Source organism: Zeus faber (assembly GCF_960531495.2).
Source record: "Zeus faber genome assembly, chromosome: 2".
Taxonomy (NCBI): Eukaryota; Metazoa; Chordata; class Actinopteri; order Zeiformes; family Zeidae; genus Zeus; species Zeus faber.
In genome coordinates, this window is record NC_137189.1 from 46,013,135 (window position 1) to 46,035,035 (window position 21,901).

The 21,901-nt window shown below is 41.1% G+C and overlaps 2 protein-coding genes across 2 annotated transcripts; one reads left to right on the plus strand and one right to left on the minus strand.

Moving 5' to 3' along the window:
* Positions 1-5,839: 5,839 nt before the first annotated feature.
* On the minus strand, positions 5,840-11,860 carry alg11 (ALG11 alpha-1,2-mannosyltransferase). The gene is given in 9 exon segments (XM_080024026.1): positions 5,840-6,625; positions 7,336-7,901; positions 8,655-8,839; positions 8,841-8,878; positions 8,881-9,026; positions 9,924-9,962; positions 9,964-10,055; positions 10,057-10,147; positions 11,745-11,860. Coding segments are annotated over 9 exon segments (1,488 nt in total). The 5' UTR covers positions 11,792-11,860; the 3' UTR covers positions 5,840-6,341.
* A 1,187-nt stretch (positions 11,861-13,047) lies between these two features.
* cpb2 (carboxypeptidase B2 (plasma)) lies at positions 13,048-21,787 on the plus strand (the record flags this gene model as incomplete). Its single annotated transcript, XM_080023938.1, has 13 exons — positions 13,048-13,072; positions 13,309-13,496; positions 14,392-14,456; positions 15,990-16,065; positions 16,235-16,359; positions 16,470-16,578; positions 17,146-17,247; positions 18,541-18,645; positions 19,060-19,170; positions 19,343-19,433; positions 20,764-20,966; positions 21,351-21,435; positions 21,591-21,787. The coding sequence occupies 13 exons, from the start codon at positions 13,048-13,050 to the stop codon at positions 21,785-21,787; spliced, it is 1,482 nt and encodes a 493-aa protein (XP_079880064.1).
* Positions 21,788-21,901: the final 114 nt, after the last annotated feature.

A 21,901-nucleotide genomic window follows, 5' to 3' on the forward strand; every position in this document is an offset into this window, starting at 1 on the left:
TTATCAGATGTTTTCTGCATCATATAATTCTATAAAAAGGTGTTTCTACATTGATCAATGAAAGTATCCCATATCAGGATAAAACCAGAAATTTCGCCACTAAAGGGCGATACACAATGATTAAAGGGATTATAGGAAACGTCAAATTAACCATAGCTAATATTTATGGCCCCAATGAGGACGACCCAGTTTTCTTTCAAAACATATTTTCAAGACTCTTAGAATTCTCTGACTGTTTTTATTGTGTATTGTGACTGTAATTATTGTACTTTGAGGGGACTTCAGCACAGTATTTAATCCAAGTTTAGACGGTTCACAAACCAAAGATGATTACAAGACCTGGCTAACACTATAAAACAATGAGTGAGTGATCTTGCTCTTGCCGATTGTTGGCGATCAAATAATCCACATAATAGAGGATACACATTACTCACCACCCAATAAAAATCTTCTCGAGAATTGACTACTACTTGTAGTCTACTTTCTGTAATATCCAAAATCACTAATCCTGAAATCCACCCTATTGTAATCTCCGACCTTGGAGCAATTAGTTTCAGCCTTAGTAATGAAACTAACCCAAACCCTCCTGGAAGGTGGCAGTTTCACACCTCACTTCTGAAAGATAAAGGATTTAACCACTGATTTTCCAGAGAATGGACGTCCTTCATTGAACTGAATGACTCCACAGAAATCTCACCATCCATACTCTGGGAAACGACAAAGGCAGTTCTAAGAGGTAGTATTATTTCATTCTCCACTCACAAGAAAAAGAAAATACAAGAATGCCAAAATAAACTAGAACAATTAAAAGACTTGCACTTCCAACAAGCCCACTCACCCACTAAGCAAATTATAAATGAGATCCACAGGTAAATCTCAACTTCATAATATCATCCATCAAAAGACACAATTCCTCATGCAATGAACAAGAGTGAATTATTTTGAATTCAATGACAAATCAGGTAAATTTCTTTCTAATCAATTGAAACGCGATAGAGAAGGAGGTGGCTACCCAGTGGAATTCTTTGAACACTTCAGGCCACTCCTATCCCCGCTCTTTATCTGAATGTTTACGGGGATTAAGTCAACCTCCACCATGCCTCCACACATGAATGCTGCTCTCATTTTGGTTTTGCTCAAACCCAATAAGGACCCTACCCTCACCTCCACTGATAGACCCATAAGTCTAATTAAGTGTGATTTAAAGATCATTTGTAAAACACTAACCAACAGAATTGAAAAAGTAATTTAATTCATAATTCACCCAGATCAAACAAGCTTCATTCATCAAGGCCAGACACTTATCCAGCATTAATATTATTATACATACATTATTAATCAAGTAATTTCCACCTGGGATTATTAAAGTATTTATTTATACTTATTATTACTTATTTATAGTATTTAGTATATATTTATCTCAAAGGAACAACTTAAGAACTGTTATTGCTTCTTTAGATACTGAAAAAGCATTTGACAGAGTTAATTGGACATCTTTTCCACCCTCAACAAATTTGGCTTTGGAGAGTTACTCATTCAAAGGATCAAAATTATGTGCAACTCACCATCTGCGTCCGTCATGACCAATGGCTACACTACACAGCGTTTCACTCTACAACATGGCACAAGACAAGGAGGTCCACCCTTCCTTTTCTATTCGCCATATTAATTGAACCCCTTGTGGTGGCCATCCGCCAAAACAATAGTATCATTGCATACAAACGGGAAACCGTTCACAAAATCAGTTTATATGCAGACGACATTTTGTTATATCTAGGGAACCCAATATCATCCCTACCGGAAATGTTCAATGTTATATCTAAATTTTCAGCCATCTGACTATTCAATAAACTGGCCTAATACCACGGTCTTACCATTTGGTGGAGAAAACTGGAATGCTGTAACCCAGAAACTTTCCTTAACCATCACAACTGGCAACATTTGATACCTTGGTATTGATATCTCCACCAATCTGCAGGATTTGTTTACCCTTAACTTTACTCCATTGCTCAAATCCAGTGAAGAAGAAGACCTCACTCGACTGAACAACCTACCCATCCAACTAATTGGTAGGATAGCAACAGTGAAAAAGAACATAAAACCAAAAATAAACTATACATTTTCAATGACCCCAGTCCAACCGTCCAACAGTAAATTGGTTTAATACTCTAGACTCTATAATCAATAAATTCTATTGGAAACACAAGACCTCGAGAATTAAACTAGCAGCACTACAAAAAACAAAGACTGTAGAGGCCTAGCAGCCCCCAAACTTCAGATACTACTATTAAGTGAACCATCTTCAAATTATAATTAAATAGTTGCAACCAGGGCAAAAATTGGGCCGTGGATGGTGAGACATTGAACAAACGGGATGTCAGGATTTACCAATATCTGATCTCCCATTCCTTGCTGAATCTATAAAGAAAGATAATAGCTTTAATAATAATTATTTTTAAAGCTAATAAAGGGGGCCCAGGGGATGGCGTCTCCTCTTGTCTCTGGGTTGAGCTGGCCAGTCTCCGCAGCAATCTTGGCGGGTGCCTGCGGCTGGCATCCATGTGTTGGTTTGGGGCGAAGTTGCGGGTTTGGGGCTCGGTGCGAGTTACGGGGTCAGGTCTATAACTCCCATAGTTTTAGACCCGTAGTCCCTCCAGTTCTTGATGATTAAAGAATGCATAAAGTGTGGCATTGCAGGTTGAGAAGTTGAATTCCACTTGCAGACTGACTGTCCTAGATGCAATGGCATATACAGTAAATACTCTGTGTTATGCCAAGCATGCTGACAGCACAGATTCCTTTCCCATTTTTCAAATCATACAGTTGTATGTAAGGTGTGAAAATTGTGTGCAATTGTAGGGAGAGGTTGCCCAAATAAAATCTTAACCTAGTGCAATCTATCCATTCCGTCCATCCAATCCACTTCTACTCCGATGCGACTCTTTCCAAACTCCTATCTGCCGGACAATAAAAATAAAGTCGTCTTGTTTATGTGGGACTGTGTTGCGATGTGTTTTGGGAGGAATATAATTATTCCCTTTTAATCTGGTAGCCTCAGTTTGTCAGCTTGTCATCCTTTGCTGTGTTACTCGGAACTACAGGGCATCGCGGTTGAGAACCGGTCAGCACAGTTCCCGTACAATAAAGTTTGAAAGTCCAAACAAACACAGGTGGGCAAATAAACAGAGGTGGATAGCAGGCCCAAGTCTAGACTGCTTCGATTGGGGGGACAGTAAGAAATGTTGATTGGTTTGTTCACATGTTGGTGGGCGGGGCTAAGAGTTACTGAGAAAGTCTTCCCGTTGCACACAGGCCATTTTTGTTTCATTCTATTAGGAAATGGAGGAAAATATATACATCTACAATAAAAATAGTTTTTACTTGCTTTGTTTGAAGAAACGAGGAACAGGGACATGCAGCGGAGCTCGCTCCCTCACTCTCCATTACACATTTTGCATCAATATGCCTTGTAGGTATATTGATACAGTACATGTAAGCTGGCCCTACAAATTACTTGAGAACATTTGTAAAGCAGGTAATGTACGTTTTACAATGTAACATTCTTATTACAATAGCTTGTAATCACTTGCTAGACTCGTATTGCACTCATATTACAAAATGTATGTAGTACCTAAATACTTAAGTTGTGTTATAGATAACTACTTTTATTTGAATATTCTTTTAAGGGTTTTTTTGAGTACTCTACCAACCTCTACAAATAAAACACCTGTGTGTGTGTGTACTTCTACTCCAGAGACTCTAAATGTAAAATATATTAAAGTAGTATTTTTCCAGCTAATCTAAACATTGTACATCATGCCAAATAAAAAGGACCAAGTCCAAATGGTGGCGCACTCTTTTTAGTCTTAAATTAATTCATGAAGAGACATACAGAGTCCAACACAATGGTAGGTTTTCGGTAAAATCAAGAAAAAAAAAAGCATTCAAAAATAATATAAAGTAATTAATGAGAGGCACGGATGTGGGAAAGAGATCAAAACCATCCCCAAAATCACTGGATGTACCTCAGATCTCAGTGCAGTCCATCATACAAAAGTAGAAAAATGACATTCAAACCACAGTGTGTCAGCACACACAAAACAAGATGTCACTTGTGCGAATCGAGCAAATATTATTAAAGCTATGACTTGTTAATGACAAGGGTGTGGCAAACTGTGTTTCTGAGATAATCGCCTTAAGTTTCCCCCACACTTGGATTCATTCAGCCAGCTCCCCGAATGCAAATGGTTTGGAGGACCAACAGAGCCGCATAGCTACTTGTCACATGGCCTCTTGACACCCTGCTGAATGGGTCAATCTCTGCATTGTTCTTGTGTTTTGAGGAAATGTTGAACAGCGTCATTGACACACATCCTTATTTTTAAAAATACTTTTATTTAACAGTAAGAATACATGTTTTATAAAAGTGGACTTAGTTTAAAAGTGCGGACAACACAAGGGTAGTCTATCGATAATGAGTCTCTGTATATCGGCCTCTGTGTCATTTAATATATAAATGTGGGTATGCCAATATCTTCAAAGTTCTTGGGAGTTATGTGGGCTAATCCCAACCCTACCACAGCTACACTCTGAGAGCCTGTTTGAGGCCTCTTTTCATTTTCTTTTTGTCCCTGGCTGCATTCACAAACTTGAGAATCTTTTGCATTATTATTTGTTCATAATCTGAATCACCAACCTCATGGACTTCAACTTCTTCCGTTGTAACGACAACAGGCATGTCGTCGGTCTCCGCCGGTGGTTCTTGAAAATATTGCGTTTCATCGTCACATTCAGGTGGAAATCCGCTGTTTGAAATGTTCTCCAAGTCCGGGATAACGGCACTATCAGATTCAGCATCGCTGTCGGAGAACTGACTATCATCGCGGAAAATGAAGTCCAGTATGCGGTGCTAACACTGACTTGGATCTATCGCACTGGTCAGATTAAGGTCCGCGATATGATTTAGATCCGCCACCCGCTTCCCGTAATCCATAACATGGAGATGAAAGGTTTCACAGACTGTGAAACCAAAGAATCCTCTTCCTTGTTTACGAAAGTGACATCAGCATGACTTCTTCATTGGTATAGGCCCCCTACACAATAATGTCTGTGTGTGTGTAAAAGTAGTATGTTTAAGAGGTTGAACTCTATCAAAACGACTTCACATCACATGGAATATGGAGGAAGGCTATTCACCTGGGTGGTCGCTTTAAAGGAAATGATCGATCTGTGTCGTTCAGTGCTATTCAGCGTCTCGGGACACAAACTGTTTCCCCATGTAATCTAACGGGAATATGTAACTCCACGGTATAACATTTTTCTACGATTTATAAATCAAACTTGTTTTTGAAAATACTTTTTGAGAGAGAAAAAAAAAACAATGTAACACGAATGCGGAAAAAATCCTATCTTCCTTCTAGAAAGGTTTTTTTGGCTGCTCCTGGCGATTTTAGTAGTATGCGACAATGCTGGTTTTGCTGCAGTGAGTCACATTCTTCATCACTGAGATTCAGACATTTGTCAGAACATTAACCTGGTCTCGTAAACATTTGAAGTAATTTTGGTGTATTGATTAGATTTAAATGTGCTCTGTGACTTAATAATTAATTAATATTAAAAACTGATTCGGATCAGGGCAAATAAATGTCACTGACACTACCTCATACATAGCTACTTCTAAGAGCTGATGTTGGATTTCTATATGTACTATTATTTTCTGTCAGAAACAAGTTATTTGGCTGCCTAAACAGATGCCAACAAATACTTTGTCTCAGATTTGTACTTGTCCACATATATCTGTAAATGGGCAAGTGTACATAATGAACAGAATAAGTTCCCATTTTCATTACATCATTTTCCATCAATTTAGTTAGCAAACAAGCCAACAACCAGAAATGCTCGGACAAACAGACTTCCCAATGGTGTTAATACAGACATTGGGGCTTGACTGAATGCTTCCGGCTGAATAGGTTGACGGTCAGCTCTGTAATACAAGCCACTGGACTGGGTATCTCAAATTGGTTTGTAAGTTCCCAATTCATTGGAAGCAATAAGTCACCACACAAATGTAGCACATAGCAAGCAACGACCAACTACTTAATTCTTAGATAGCCATAGACTGGCCTGTTGTTTCCACTTTAGCAAAATAAGTTGCAATTTGACTAAATGTATTCTATAAAAACTTATATATTACAATAAGCAAAAAATAGTAAAGGAAAAATTACATACATTGTTTTGGAATTAGTCTGATAATTCACAAGAGAAGATTCATCAAGATATTAAAGCAGCTAACTATCTCCAGCCCCAGTAAGCAGTGCACAAGCCTAAAGATGTGTTCCTCATCACCGTTGAAATGTTCCAATTAGCGGCTCCATGACTGCCAGGAAGCAGGCCTCAAACTCCTGGTCTGAGAACCGAGCGACAGACTCGCGGGCGTTTCGCCTGATCTGCAACCTCTCGGCTGGTGCTAGGGCCAGGATCCTGTCCATGGCCTCCACGTAGCTGTCCTCATCAGTGGCCAGGAAGCCTGTCTGGCCTCCATTGAATGGCATAACTATGTCAAGCTTGGGCCCACCAGACCTGTGAGCCAAAACGACCTTCCCAGCAGCCATGCACTCCACCACACCTGAAGAGGGAAGACAATAGACAGGGGTAATGACCATTTGGGCTGTCAAGATCACGACATTTTAGTTGGCCATTAATTGGCATACAAATAATAACCATTTTATGTTTATGTCTTTTATGTTCATTTTATGCCACTATAATAGTGTAACAATACACATCCACCTTGGAAGAAGGACATGGATATAGGAACATGAAGGTTGGGTAGACAGGTTCATTTGCTTGATTTGTAACATTGTCAGCTTTAATTATCATCTATCCAGACCTGCTAACCATATATATGCACGCGCGCGCACACACAGAGAGAGAGAGAGAGAGAGAGAGAGAGAGAGAGAGAGAGAGAGAGAGAGAGAGAGAGAGAGAGAGAGAGAGAGAGAGAGAGAGAGAGAGAGAGAGAGGAGAGAGAGAGAGAGAGAGAGAGAGAGAGAGAGAGAGAGAGAGAGAGAGAGAGAGAGAGAGAGAGAGAGAGAGAGAGAGAGAGAGAGAGAGAGAGAGAGAGAGAGAGAGAGAGAGAGAGAGAGAGAGAGAGAGAGAGAGAATTGATCTTTTTGTCTATAGGGTGTAATGGGGGAAAAAAGCATGCTGGGGTAAAATATAATATAAAAACTGGGGTATATATCCCTTAAAGGTAAGCAAGGGCTTTTGTGATATATATTGTATTACCTTGTTGGAAAAAAAAATCCAAAAAACCTTCTTACCAGAAGGGTACGTTACCTATTCCAAAGTGTTCGTTCCACATGGTGTGTAGGCCAATGGTGGCTTCCCCGAGCACTCTCTTCAGCTCCTCAAAGGGAACGTTGACTTTAAACTCCACCTTGTCTGCCACACCCAGCTCCTGGCACAGCCCCCTCAGCATCAGCACCCTCTGCTCATCCCTGATATTCCTGCATCCGCCAATCAGAACCAACTTCACCGCCTCCCTCTCACCTGGAGCCGCCCCTCTCCTGTCGACTAACTTCTTGAAAGCCCTGATCTGCAAGCGGTGGTCCTTCTCGGGCCGGAACTGCCCTATCGAGACAATTGAGTGGCACTTCCTGTCCCCGTCCTCCTCCACTGGGATCTCCATGAACGCGCTCACGTCGCAGGGCGGGTACACTACGGCGGTGCAGTTGGGCGCGCACCAGAGCGCCAGGATGTGATTCAGGGTCCACGAGGAGTTTACCATGACCAGGTTGCTGCAGGAGCCCGCTACGCCGTAAAGCAGGGCAAAGACGCTGTAGTACACCACCTTAAACGCACTGAGGAACAGGTTGTCGGAGATGTAGTCTGCATTGTTGAACCTGAGACATTGGCAGGAGTGACAGTTATGGCGACATCTATGGATTAGGTAGGACATTTGTAAAGAATTTGTATAACACTACTGAATCACACATTGCACACTCCTGAAACTGAATGTGTGTAGCTTGAATTAGTCACACAAGTGTTGTAGCGGAACTAGTCGTTCCACTACAATTTCCAGTTGCTAACTACTTTGAAAATTAAGCCGCTTTAAAGACGTTAAGTTACTTCCGTCATCAAATATTGTGGTAGCTTGTACCAACACCACTCTATTCATTTGTCTGTAACATTGCCGTTTTTAACTTGTATTGCTGTACGGCATTAAAAGAAAAATCGATCGACCTCGGCGGAAGTAAAAAGAACCCCAGTACGATTCCCGTTGATTGTACACGAATGCGCGAGGCAAGCGCGCGCTGTTTAACCGACCCACCTGTCAACCAGTCCCAGACACTGCAGAGATTGGTGACCAGCAGGTAGGTCTAGACCCCGTTTGCCCGTCTCCATACACTTTTGAGATTAACTTTTAAATAACGTTGTTTCTTTACCTAAAGAAGCTTCAGAGTAGTTCATTTGTGTAGTTAACTCCTTTTCTGTTAGCCGTAGCTTTGCCACAGCTCAACCTTTTTCTGTGTTGAGCAATTGGTAGCATAGCCAACTGCATTCGTAGCGCACCTTCCCGAACACTGATCATTAATCAGCGAAAATTGTTTTCGCCCGTGTTTCTTGCAGCAAAACCTTCTTGTTTTTGGAATTACCTGGGGTTTCTCTGCCTCACCACAGACAGCATGTCAGTGCTGATGGTGGGATAGTGGATGTAGCTCCCCACGCTGCAGCCGCCCAGGTAGCGGAACAAGGGCAAAGTGAAGGCGTAGCCCATGGAGTCAATGTAGATGTCCGGCACAAACTCGGTCAGCGCCTCCCACCCCAGGAAGATGGAGCCAAATGCTCTGACCCAGGAGGGTGAAGTGAGGAAACAGACTGGACTCACCAGCAGGCGGTGCTCGAGGAACACAAACTTAACCGGCCGGGGAAGCACGACGTTGAAGCGGCGACGGGCGCCGTCCAGGATCTCTTGTCCGGTCACGTCTTGGTCCCCGGTGTACACCACAAAGTTAATGTCGGGATACCTGGTGGAGATGTTGGTTATATTCCATCAGGGGATTGGGGGGGAAAAAAAAAAACAAAAAAAAACTTTCAACTGCTCTCTGGACCTGCAACTTTCTAAATTCATTGATTCTGGTTATTTTAACATCAAGTTTTCACTTATGTCAGGGTTTTTTACTCACTACATATATGTTCAATGTGCGATGGTTTGAAGTATAATCAACATATCATGATAATGACAAAAATTTAAAAAAACGAACACGGCAATAACTACAGGACAATGCGTACAAGAGCTAGGTGATGTGTTCATCTATTTTAATATCTACTATATTATCTCATTATCTATTGTTTTTGCTCTGTACTCTAAATGAAAATTTCAATTAAGAATTAAAAAAATTTCCCATCTTCGAAATATAGTTATTCATGCAGGGTCCCCTTTTTTCAGGTAACCAAAGTATTTGGACGGATGAGAATGGGGGAAATAGGGAGGAGTTATGAATGGATTACTTCAATGGAATCTTCTTCTGACTAGTTCCTACCGAAGTCAATGAGGAAACAGAAGGACATGCTACCCGCTTAATACGTTGATGTAAATACTCTCAAATCAAAGCAGTTTGAGTTTCTACTTTAAGCTCATTAACTGATCTGATTGTTAATAAAAAAATGTAAAAAAGGTTTCGAGTACAGAGCCTAAACAATAGAAAATGCTTGAGCGTATAATTATTCATGGTCACACTGTATACAGTATAGTGAAATCAGCACCTAAGATCAAATTAAGGGACAGCACATTGAGTCAACAACATCTCAGACCTCACACCTCCTCATCAACATTTGTCTATCACAATATGACAGTATGATGAATCGCACGCTCGCAATATTATGGGACAATAATTCCCCAAGGCCTCCTCGTTTGAAATGACCTTTTCTGCAGAGCCCTGATGGCACACCACAGCACCCTCTCCGCCGACGCCGGCATTGCAGTAGGACGGAAGAACGCCACCGTCAGGCGGCCATCCTTCTGTGCCCCGCTGCGCGTTCCTGTTGGACTGCAGCCCAGAGCCGCACGGCCACCAGCAGCAGGATCACTGCCACGATCAGGAGCACGCACAGGAAGATGAGCGGTAGTAGGAGTTTCCACAACAATCTGCAAAAGTTGAGAGAACAGCGATGGCTTTAAAGAGTTGGTTCAAATTTCAAAAGTTATTGGAACTGGGCTTAAAAAACTAAGTAAATAAGTTACATATATAAAATACTGACGTTTTATATTAATGAATTGTGTATTTTTTTAATGTCATTTCCAACAGAAAGGGGCTTTGACGTAGGACATGGGGTGCGCTGCGTTCTAAACTACATTATTGTGTATTGTTTACATGTTGTCAAACCTGGACTTATTATAAAAAGAAGCCTTTGTTGCATTTGGAACTATTTGTGTGTGTGTACATATATCTCACACACACACACACACACACACACACACACACACACAGACAGAGTCCCCAGTCCCCCTCTGTAAAAAAAAGCATTCTGTATTTCTGTGCTTTGGTGAGTAAATGAAGTAGTCGTAGTATTATTTAAATAAAAGTTACTAGTTGAGAAACAAGCGTTTTTCTTCACAAATCAAGACTTGATAGTCTAACAATGGCATAGCCGTCAGTGCTGAAAAAAAAATAAATACATATGTTTAAATCGAAAAATTGAATCTAATCCCGACCTTTAAATCCAATGGTGGCCACACCTACTTTGGCGCAATGGCATACACACCCTGCGACGCACGCCCAGCTGGCTGGGGAAAAAAATTCAATAAAAAGAAAAGGAATCCCTCATCCTGGCTCATGGCAAACCCGTGGTAGTGTGGTTTAAACAATCCACAGGAAATTAACTCGCCACCAGTCATGGTTTCTGAAATCTTAACCCTGGGAGGAATTGGCAGGAAGCTGGAGGAAATGAGTAAAAAGCTTGTGTGAATCCATTCAACTTCACATTTAGAAATGGGAAAGACACAAACACCTGACACACTGTGAAGAAATGACGGCCGGACGGGGTTGGAAGGGCCTACCGCGAAGACCACCTTATCCCTCTTTTTATAAATAGAATGAAAGTTTCGCAAGTCTGAAATTGGGTTTGAAATGCGACTCAGGCTTCTTATTGTCATCTAGTCCAGGTGTGACCACTAATGAGTACAGCAGCTTTTTATTTTTTAATATATGTAGACCTGGTCATAAGTGGTCAGTGTGGAAAAACAACAAAATCCACCGTCCCCCTGTCTTCACTAACAGGACGAAGAGGTTCCACACAAAATCGTTCCAAATTCTGAACGCACCGTGAATCAGGCCGCGGTCGGATTGAGAGGTGGGACTGCCACACCTACACCGTGGAACGTTTCGACCACGTTTGTTGGGCAACTTTTAATATTGCGACCAGGATCATCGGGGAACGATCATAGGGTTCAGTTCAGACCGTTGGAGGCGACTTAAAAATGAAAGCACCCGTCACCCCAGTGACGACGCTACCTCCACGGTATGTCCGACAGCGCGCTGCGACGGCATAGAAACGCTATTTTAAACGACGCCAAAACAAAAGGTGCCTCGCTGCACGACAACAACGAAGAGAAAAGGATTCAAGACGAGAAGACGGATGTGTCGGCATAACGGTGGGCCTTGCCGCGCACCCTTCCGTCAAACGGTCAACACTATCTGTACGTGTAATGAGATATACAAATTAAATCACGGTTCGCGCCTTACCTGGTCAATTCGCACAGGCACAGAACCAGCTGGTCGTGGGCGGACATGTTCCGGGCCCCAATTCAAAAAAAAACCAAAACAAAACAAAAAAAAAAGCCAAGTTTCTTTAGTTTCGTTCTTCCTCTTCCTGCTCGAGTCGTCGCCACACGCGGAGCCTGCACCGCCACGTAGTGGAGGGAGTTTTCCCCCCTGATCGAAAACCTAATGTCATTTATTGATTTTAAAAACTATATATATATATATTTATCCCTTGTTGTTGTTTTTTTATACAGGGTATAATCAAGAATCGATTTAAAGGAAATCGACAAACAAACCAAAAAAAAAAAAAAAATCCGATTCGATTTTTTTTTCTATAATCGTTCCAATAACACGTTAGAGGGGCGGGCGGGGGCGGATCGACGCCGTGAGCCGGAGTCGTTTCGCGGGCACTTGGTCGAGACTCGTCGACACACGGAGACGTGAGCGGTGGAAGTTCAGCGAGAGACACGTCCTCAGAACGCCGCCGTCCAGCGCCGCGTCCCATTGTGACCGCGGGCCGAGTTTGTTCTACACTTCGTCACACGCACGCACGCAATTCTTTTTTTCAATAGCGAGGCATCGATTTTAGCTTAAGACGCTCGTTCGAGTGTGATTGTCTTGTATTCGTTATTATTTATTTATATATATTAAAAAATATATATTTTAAAAAAAGTTTTAATTACTGTATTACTGAAATTGTTAAAATATTACTTTTGCCATCCTTTCCAATCCACACAGCATTGCCAGATGTACGACCACTATCGTATTTGATTCAAGAGGTTTATCCGTCACATACATATACATACTTGAATACGTTTCATACGTTAAAATTATCATGTGCGATAAATTTGCGCTTTGTCAGTTTCCCTTGATTATAAAAAAATGTGTGTGTATATCTACAATATATATATATGTTTCGGGTTTTTCTTTTTCCTTCTGAAGATGGTGAAATGGCACGGAGCTGATTTGAAACCAGCCTGATTATCCATCTTACGTTGACTATGTCCATGATCTAGCGCGGAAAACTTACCCTGGATCTGCCATAAATGATCCCACCACATCGCTGCGGCACAGATTCATGCACTGTACTGTACTGTAGGCCTACAAAGTGGAAAGTATTTGTACGCAGTAGGCCTAAAAGTATTTGTGCTTTGTGGGCCTGCTATCCACACCGCTTCTGCATATGTTATTTGGCGTTTAACATTTCTGCACCTCCGCTCCCTATTTATGCTCGATGCATCTCACAAATGCAGCGCTTTGTTCGAATCACAACTATGATTTGAACATGGCTGATACCGCTCTCGTGGGATGTAAGCCACAGACGTATTCGGAGCACATTTAATGAGGGTTACATTGCTCCCTTAAACAAAAAAAAAACATGTTTGTAACAATGATGGGCGTGACGTCACAGAGTCGATCAACAGCGGTACCTCAACTTACCACCGCATCTACTTACGACCAATCCAAGATACTAGCAGCAATAGTCGCCAAAATTAGTATCGACTTGCGACGGACTGCTCCAAGATACGACCGTGGAAATTTGCAGTTGGCAAGTCAGCAGCCAGACGGCAGCCAGACGGCAGCCAGACGGCAGCCAGACGGCAGCCAGACGGCAGCCAGTCGGCAGCCAGTCGGCAGCCAGTCGGCAGCCAGACGGCAGCCAGACGGCAGCCAGACGGCAGCCAGACGGCAGCCAGTCGGCAGCCAGTCGGCAGCCAGTCGGCAGGCGACATGGTGTGTGTAGTGTGCACGTAGTTCATGGCTTATCGATATTTCTTTCATATTTTCTGTGTTTGTGCTGTGTATTGTTTATTTTCACCCTTCATGATTTCATAATTCATATGGGAAAAATTGTTTCGACATGCGACTGTTTTACCATAGGACCGTTCTTATAGAACCAATTACAGTCGTATGTCGAGGTACCACTGTACTGGCCATTGCGCTTATGATGAACCTTTACGCTTGTGTTTGAACTCATTGGTTTTCAATTAAATAAAGCACCAAAGCACACCTGAACTTAGGAGAAGAACTGCGTCCTGCTTCGACACACAGAATCTGCCCTATCCCGCTGTCCGCCATACATGACTCATGAGTGGACATTCACTTCAGACGAACTGGCCCAAATTACCTCCCACACAGATTGACCTGGAGTACAGACCTGGTGGACCCAGCCTGTGGTGGGAGGTTAGCAAATAGTGACTTTACTTAAGTAAAACGTCTGAATATGCCTTCCTCCCCCGCACCCTACCCCACTTCAACTTTTAAACATAATATTTCGGCACACATTACGACCGCTATTCCTCAAACATTATATCCTTCATGTTTTCTATTTGGCTGTGATATTATGCTGCTTGTAACCAACAACCTAACTTTTTTGTTTTCTTTCAGACCCTCTTTATTAATTTAATTTAATTGAGTTTCTTTTAATTTCCTTTGCTCTCCCATCATCACTCAGTGATGATTCCTTTACCTCTGATGCCACTTATAGGAGAAAATATAAATGGCCACTTTGTAAAGTGGATATGCTGAGGATAAATAAATCAAAGTGAATATTTCAGAATTTTTAAGGGATGTTAAGAAGGTAGCTAAACCTTGATCCTGAACCTTCCCCTTTGCTTCCCTTCCACAGATACACCCTCAACCCTGGCCAAATGGAGATCCGGCTGTGGGCTACGGCCCGTGGTCCCCGACGAGGCAAGTCCCCTATAAGCATGGAGCTCCTCAGAGTTAGATGTGGAGGTGGTGAAGAACTCAACATCCCGTCGGATGCCCTCTGGCCCAGCCCCCCCCCCCCCCCACTTGTTATCAGTCATCTTTTTCCTGCGCACCTCCATCAAAAGGACTTCCTGGGTTTCCCACTGGGTTTTACTGGATGTCAAGGGTTAGGTCTTTTCTGATAACCCCAACCCAACATGTTATTTGTTGGCATACCATTTATTTCTTGTGTAACGGTCCTTTATTTTATTGCATTTGTTCCTGTTTTAGTCTTAGTATACATTTAGCTGTACCTATTGATGTTGGATTGGTTTGAGGCTTCTTTTTGTCCTGTTTTTGTCTTGTTTTTGTTTTGTTTTTGCTTGTTTTTAGTTTGTGTTATGAGATTGGTTGTTGGTTGTTGGTTTGTTTTCTGTTGTGGTGTGCTGTAGGAAGATGTCCCATCTCCAAGGGGGGGAATGAATGAAAAATAATGCATTTCTTTGCTAACAGTCATGGGTCATCACACTTACCGCCATTTCTTTTGATTTTCAATGTAACCATATAGGGTCATGTTATTTGGTACCTTTGTTGAAACGTCAAACTTGTGTCACAAAGCAATGTTCAGCTTTTACACTATCTAGGGTCACTGCACCTATTGGGATGTCGACCGGTAGAGGTCGCCAGCGACTATTTAACCAGCCGGCCAGAGATCGGGACCCTCTTCCGGAACAGACTCCTGCTGCGTGTTCTTAAAACTTTGTACCTGTACTTAATAAATACTCATCTTCTAAAAAAAAAGAAAGAAAGAAAGTAGCAGAACATGAACATTGCTCATGACCTAGAACATTGCAATGATGACGGATCAGAGAGGGGAAAAAAAAGAGTAAAGTTTATGTAACTTCAAAACAAACAGTACTTAAATCAATACAGCCTGACTCCCTCTAGCGTATCTAAAACCATGGGCCACAAGTTTTGGATTCTGTCATCATGAAGTATCTCGTAACTTTTCTTGTGGTTTGGTTCAATGTGATCCAAGTCTTTAAGATTGGAGAATGCGCACAAGAACAGTAAGTACATTTTTTTTCAAGTGTTCGTGACAGGGTTTGGACACATTTCGAGGAGATTTTGCGATCAGAGCCGGAGTCAGTTTTATTCCGCCAGGTTCATTTGCATATGCAAGGAATTTCTTCAGGTGAGCTTTGGTGCAAACCGGTAAGGGCCATAGCATTAAAGAAAAAGAAAAAAAGAAAAGCTTTAAGCTTAATATTGGATAAAAAAAAATATATAATTCATATTAAATGTCAGATATACGCAAATAGCCAAAGATACAAAACAAAAGTCAGGCAGCAGTAGTGTGTGTGTGTGTGTGGGTGTGGGGGTGTGTGGGTGTGTGATTAACCACCCATTAAGCAATATTGAGTAGAACACAAGTAAATATTGTATGTGGCAGATTTCCAGTTCTAAAGTTATTTCCTTTTTTATAAAAACTATCATTACTTGTTATTAAAAAAAAAATATTTTGTTACTTAGCGACCATGTTTTGTCAATCATACCAAAGACACAAGAGCAAGTCGACGTCTTGAAGAGAATTTCTTCCGAGTATGAGGTAAAACTCTGAACAGCTCATCCACATTCTTCATGATGCTGGCGCTTTGCTGTTTTTACTGACCTTTATGACCTTTATTCCGCGTCTCCAGTCACGTCGTCATCTTATACAGTTGTATTTTTTTTTATTGTCGATTTTCACCGTTAAATACCGTTTTGGGTTTTTTTAGACAGTGTTGTGGCAGCCGGCCTCGCCCCTCTACATCAGAGAAGGGGCGGAGGTCCACTTGTTTGTCCCGGCCCACAGCTCCGAGACGGTGGAGCAGTTGCTGGTGACACATGCCATAACCCACCGGTAGGGCCTACGTCGTCCGTCAGAAGAAACTGATACCCGTATTTTTTTTTATCACATGTCAGAGTATCTGCATTATTAAGGTTTGATTTGGGCGAATGTGATCATTTTAGGGTAATGTTGGCCAACACCAGGGAGCTGACCGAGATTCAGACGAGGAACGACAGCACAGACCCGCGAAGCGGCATATCTTACTATGAGAAATATCATAGTCTTGAAGACGTATGGTTGTCAACTCCACTTATTAACTTGAATCTGTGCGTTTGTATTTATTAAAAATGATCATTGAAATGGTAAGCTGATGATAAACATTATCAGTATATAAACATAGAATGCAAGTGATATTTGGAGATGATCGGAAACAATCCTTTTTTTTTTTTTTGAGGCATGAGAGTTATGTTAAGCACAATAATTATGATTTGGTGAATCTAAGTACTGATTTACATGCCCATCCTGTGGAATCTATATATTAAACAAATCCAGTACAGAGGCCTCTAATTTAAACTTCAAACCCATATACTTCAATGGATAGTCACCACTATGGACAATATGGGGAATCTACTTTTCTCCCTGTGGGAAGCCGGCCTCCTATTGACTACGTCTTGCAGTTCTAATTGACAGTAATACATAGAGACGTTACATATGATGGCAGATCAGCATTGCCAGCGGGCTGGAAAAAACAACCCTAGAAAATCACATTATCTATAATGACTACATGACTATGAATAACATTTCAACATTTATTGTTAGAATTACAGTATCTGTAGAATTTGACCCTCTCTGTCGTAGATCTATTATTGGATAAACAGGACCACGTTGGAGCACCCCGACATGGTCAAAACCATTCTGATCGGTTCATCGTTTGAGAAGCGACCCCTCTATGTTCTAAAGGTGCGGTCACTGAATTATTTATATAAAAACTGTGATGATATTTGCTAATGATGGTTACGATGATCATGATTATGTGTAGAGTATAGAAACTTTTTGCATGCAATGCAGCAAGTCTGACAACCCCCTCAAGTGTAAACTTTTTTTCCTACTGCTCTCATCTTTATGCATATTTCGGGGTCCAGCCTGCGGGGGTGGGAGCCCTGTTGCTTGGCAGTAGTCAGTAGTCTGTTGCAAAAAAATCCACAGGGGTAATGTAACTGACTTTTTTTATTTGGATGTCATTTATATATAGCCTTAGGAAGATTGAATTGTGTGAAGAAATGTGAAGAAATGTGAAGAAAGTCCTATTTTGATTCAAAGATTTGTACATTTGAGTTCATTTATAGGTTTATAAAAATGAACTTCTGCAGTCACAAAACACACCGGAACAGACAGACAGACAGCCAAAGTACACTCGTCCATTTGAACTTTAACCAAGGGCCGACTACTCTGGACCCTTCATATTGCTGTCTGCAGCTATGCTTATTATTTTTCTCCTTGGCATTTTTCCGGCTAAAAATGTCTGGAACACGACAATCGCCGAACCTAAGGACATGGTTGAGGTCTCATTGAAACCGGGACCTTTCAGACATCCTGTGGTGGAAGTTTTATACACATGGATCTACATTCGTAGCAGGAATTAGTAAAAAAAAAAAAACATTTTAAATTTAACGAAAGTCGAAGTACGTTCGCATACCTTGATTAGTTTGTGCAGCCGGGCGCTTTGTGACATCACCATCCGACGTTACGTCCAGGCTTTATCTCCGGGTGCCCTGTGCAGACCTGGTTGCTTTGCGTAGCCGTTCAGATGACAGACCGGAGGAGCAGATGCGGTGTTCAATGTAAACTCGGAAAATTGTACAAAAAACAACAACCCTGTGCTGCGTTTCACAGAATCCGGAAAACAATACGCACCTAACACGACTAAACTGGATCCCGTGTATTGCTGCCTGCAGCTATTATTATTATTATTATTATTGTTATTATTATTATTATAAACATATATACATATATAAACAAATTTATATATAAACAAATAAACAAACCCACACACACACACACACACACATATATATATATATATATATATATATATATATATATATATATATATATATATATATATACACACACACACACACACACACACACACACACACACACACACACACACACACACACACACACACACACAATATATCTCTCTCAAGTTTGCTTGATTGATTGATATTTAATCAACCCCCTGTCTCTCAGGTGTCTGTGGATGACAGACCAAACAAGAACGCAATATGGCTGGACTGTGGAATCCATGGCAGGGAGTGGATCTCAACTGCTTTCTGTTTGTGGTTTTTGCAATACGTAAGTACGATTTACGGAAATCCACTTGCTGTAGAAATTGCAGGATGTGCAGTGCGTCATGTACCAGCACATAAAGAGTGATTCTATCTGTCTGGTCAATATATTATATTATAATATTGATATTGTGATATGACACTTGATATCATCTGCTTTTTGGTGATTGTCATATTGTGTTAATTTAATGTTGTCTTTAAGGTTGCATTGCGTGTTGTGCAATTTTCTGAACTCCATAGACTGTTCCAGCTGTTCTAATCAATGCAGGAAAAAAGGGATATATAATATAATTTTGTCAATATCGCCCGGGTGCTATTTTGAGACTTGTGAATGGAGCTGTTACTGACTGTGTTGTGAGCTTCCCATTTTTTGAGAACAAAAATATATATTTTTATGGGACTCTTTCCCTTTCACTCACAGTCCATAGGATCTTACAAGCAAAACCCAGACATGACAAGCATACTGGACAACATGGATGTCTATGTCCTACCGGTTATGAATCCTGATGGATACAAGTATACATGGACCAAGGTAAAAATTTTATGTCCCTGGGCATTTAGTATAGTTAATTGACTGTATATGTAGAGTTTGAACCCCTGTCATAGTTATCGTCCTGTCAAGTCATGCCAAATGATGCATTGATCAAAAGCTAATTTCATTTTAACCCTGTACGTTGATATTTTTTTTCCTTCTGTTGGATCAGGACCGGATGTGGAGAAAGAATCGTTCTCATAATAACGGCAGCAAATGTTTTGGAGTGGACTTGAACAGGAACTTCGATGCTAATTGGTGCAGTAAGTGTTTTTTTTTATTTCCCACTCGCGTGACGGGGCCCCGCCGCAGAGTGCACAGAGTCCTCTCTGGGTTTAATAACAAAGGCGTACGTTCTTGGTGCCAGAAAACACATTTTCTCCAGAGTACCTCCACTCTGCGGCTTGTCCGAGGGCTAAATCCATGCTTGTTTGCTCATCATTTATTTTTTACCAGTCTTGTTGAGATTCAAAACCTCTTTTTACAAGAGAGACCCGGCCGAGAAAGATTCAAGATTCAAGATTCAAGAGGTTTATTCGTCACATACATATACATACTTTCATACATACAGTATATGCAGTGAAATGTAATAAAGTAGCGGACAATTGCCGAATATGTAAAAACATAAGCACAACACGTTAAAAGGGAGGGCAATACAATATAAAACGACATTTTACACCGTGAAAGAAGTGGAAGTGGTAAAACTATTGCAAACATTGCCTTCATGGCCCAAAGTTTGAACCCTCTCTTATCTCTTAAATAAACTGCTAAAGTGGGTCAGCCCACTCTCAAGTAGAGGCTACAATGATTATCAAGAGCTTTAGAATTGGTGACAATGCATAATTTGTGCAGCATTTGTAGAGAACCTTCAGCCTGATTTTAGTGGCTTATACCTGCCCCAAGCACGAGGGCGCGCACGGTGCAAAGGGGGCGGCGCTCCTCCCAGGTTTTGTGTCTCGCTGGAGCGGCGTTCCCTGGAAATGCTTTGGAAGTGACGGGAGATCAGCGTTTTGCCGTTTTATTTCTGATATGTTGGACAACATTGATCCGCAGCACAGATGTAAAATATAAAGTCGACCAATGACTTTTTGACGCAGAAACTAAATAGTATACGCAAACAGCTCACTCAGGATTATTCTAAATTACCAGGGCCGTTGTAAAGTTAAGTTTACAAATAAAAGCTAACCTTTTTATTGGTATTTATGTGCAGTTTCTTTTGAGAGCCTTGCAGTGAGGGAGAACGATTACACACTGTGACTCCATTCTCGAACGGATTAGAACGTTTCCCTTTTCCACCAACCTAGTTCTTGTAACTCGTGCTGCGTTTCACAGAACTCGGAAAACTGTAATATGTACCAAACATGACTAAAGTGGACCCTATGTATTGCTGCCTGCAGCTGTATTTATTACTATTATTATTACTATTATTATTATTATTATTATTATTATTATTACTACAATAATCAATGACTTTTATAATAACCAATTATTATCATTATTATTTACGTATTAACTATATAATTTAATAAAATATTATAATCGTAGTGGAAGAGAAAACAAAGTATTTCAGATATTTCATATCTGACTCTCCAGCTGAAGGAGCCTCTAACAGGCCCTGCTCTCAGATCTACTGCGGTCAGTTCCCGGAGTCGGAGCCAGAGTCTAAAGCGGTGGCCAACTTCCTGCGGAGTCACAAAGACACTGTGAAGCTCTACATCTCCCTCCACTCCTACTCACAAATGCTGCTGTTCCCCTACTCCTACACGTTTAATAAAACGGAGAACCATGATGACCTTGTAAGTGGTTCACTCCATAAAGTGAGCGGCCCTCTAATGGCTCTTTAGTACATAATTCAGTAAGTCAATCAATTTATCAGTCGATCAATCTGGTCGTTATTCTGACCTTTTCTTTTTTTTTTTTTAAGTAAAGTTATAAACAGCTTTCCTCTTTTCCAATTGCCAATTCATGTTTACAGAAAACAAACAGTATTTGTTACAGGGGACAAAATATATCACGGTTCCGAATGTTTTGGGTTGTTTTTTTTTTTACCAAACAGTAATCTCACTGTAGTAATCGGTCAATCAAATCGGCTGGAGCATGATTTCTAAACCGTTGATTATTGACAGTAAAATGACAAGAAATAATACTTTTTTTGTTGTGTTTTGGGGGATTTTTCAAAGCTTGCGATGGCTCAGGAAGCGGCTGAGAAAATCAGAAGATACTACTCAAACACCTACAAATACGGTGCCGGAGCAGAAACGATATGTGAGTTGGCCTAAGCTGATGATAAATATATTTTTCCAAATTGTTCACAAGCCACGTATCTAGCCTTTTTTATTTTTTTGTAATATATATATATATTGTTCTATTCTGCTCTATTCTATAATAATCTGTGGTATTCTATTTGTTTCCAATCGCAGATCTGGCTCCCGGTGGTTCGGATGATTGGGCTTACAACCTTGGGATCAAGTACTCCTTCACTTTTGAGCTCCAGGACAAGGGGAAATATGGATTCCTCCTTCCACCGTCTGATATTTCCAAAGCCTGCAACGAAGCTCTCATTGCTGTCAAATCGATCACCCTCCGGGTCATCGAGAAAACGCAGGGCACTTTGTGAAACAACAAATGGCGGTGTCTCTATACTGTAATACTGAACTGATTACTGTAACGCTGTCATTTTGTTGTGGTCATTTTACGGAAGATAATTAGTGCCATGTGAGAATGAGAGCCC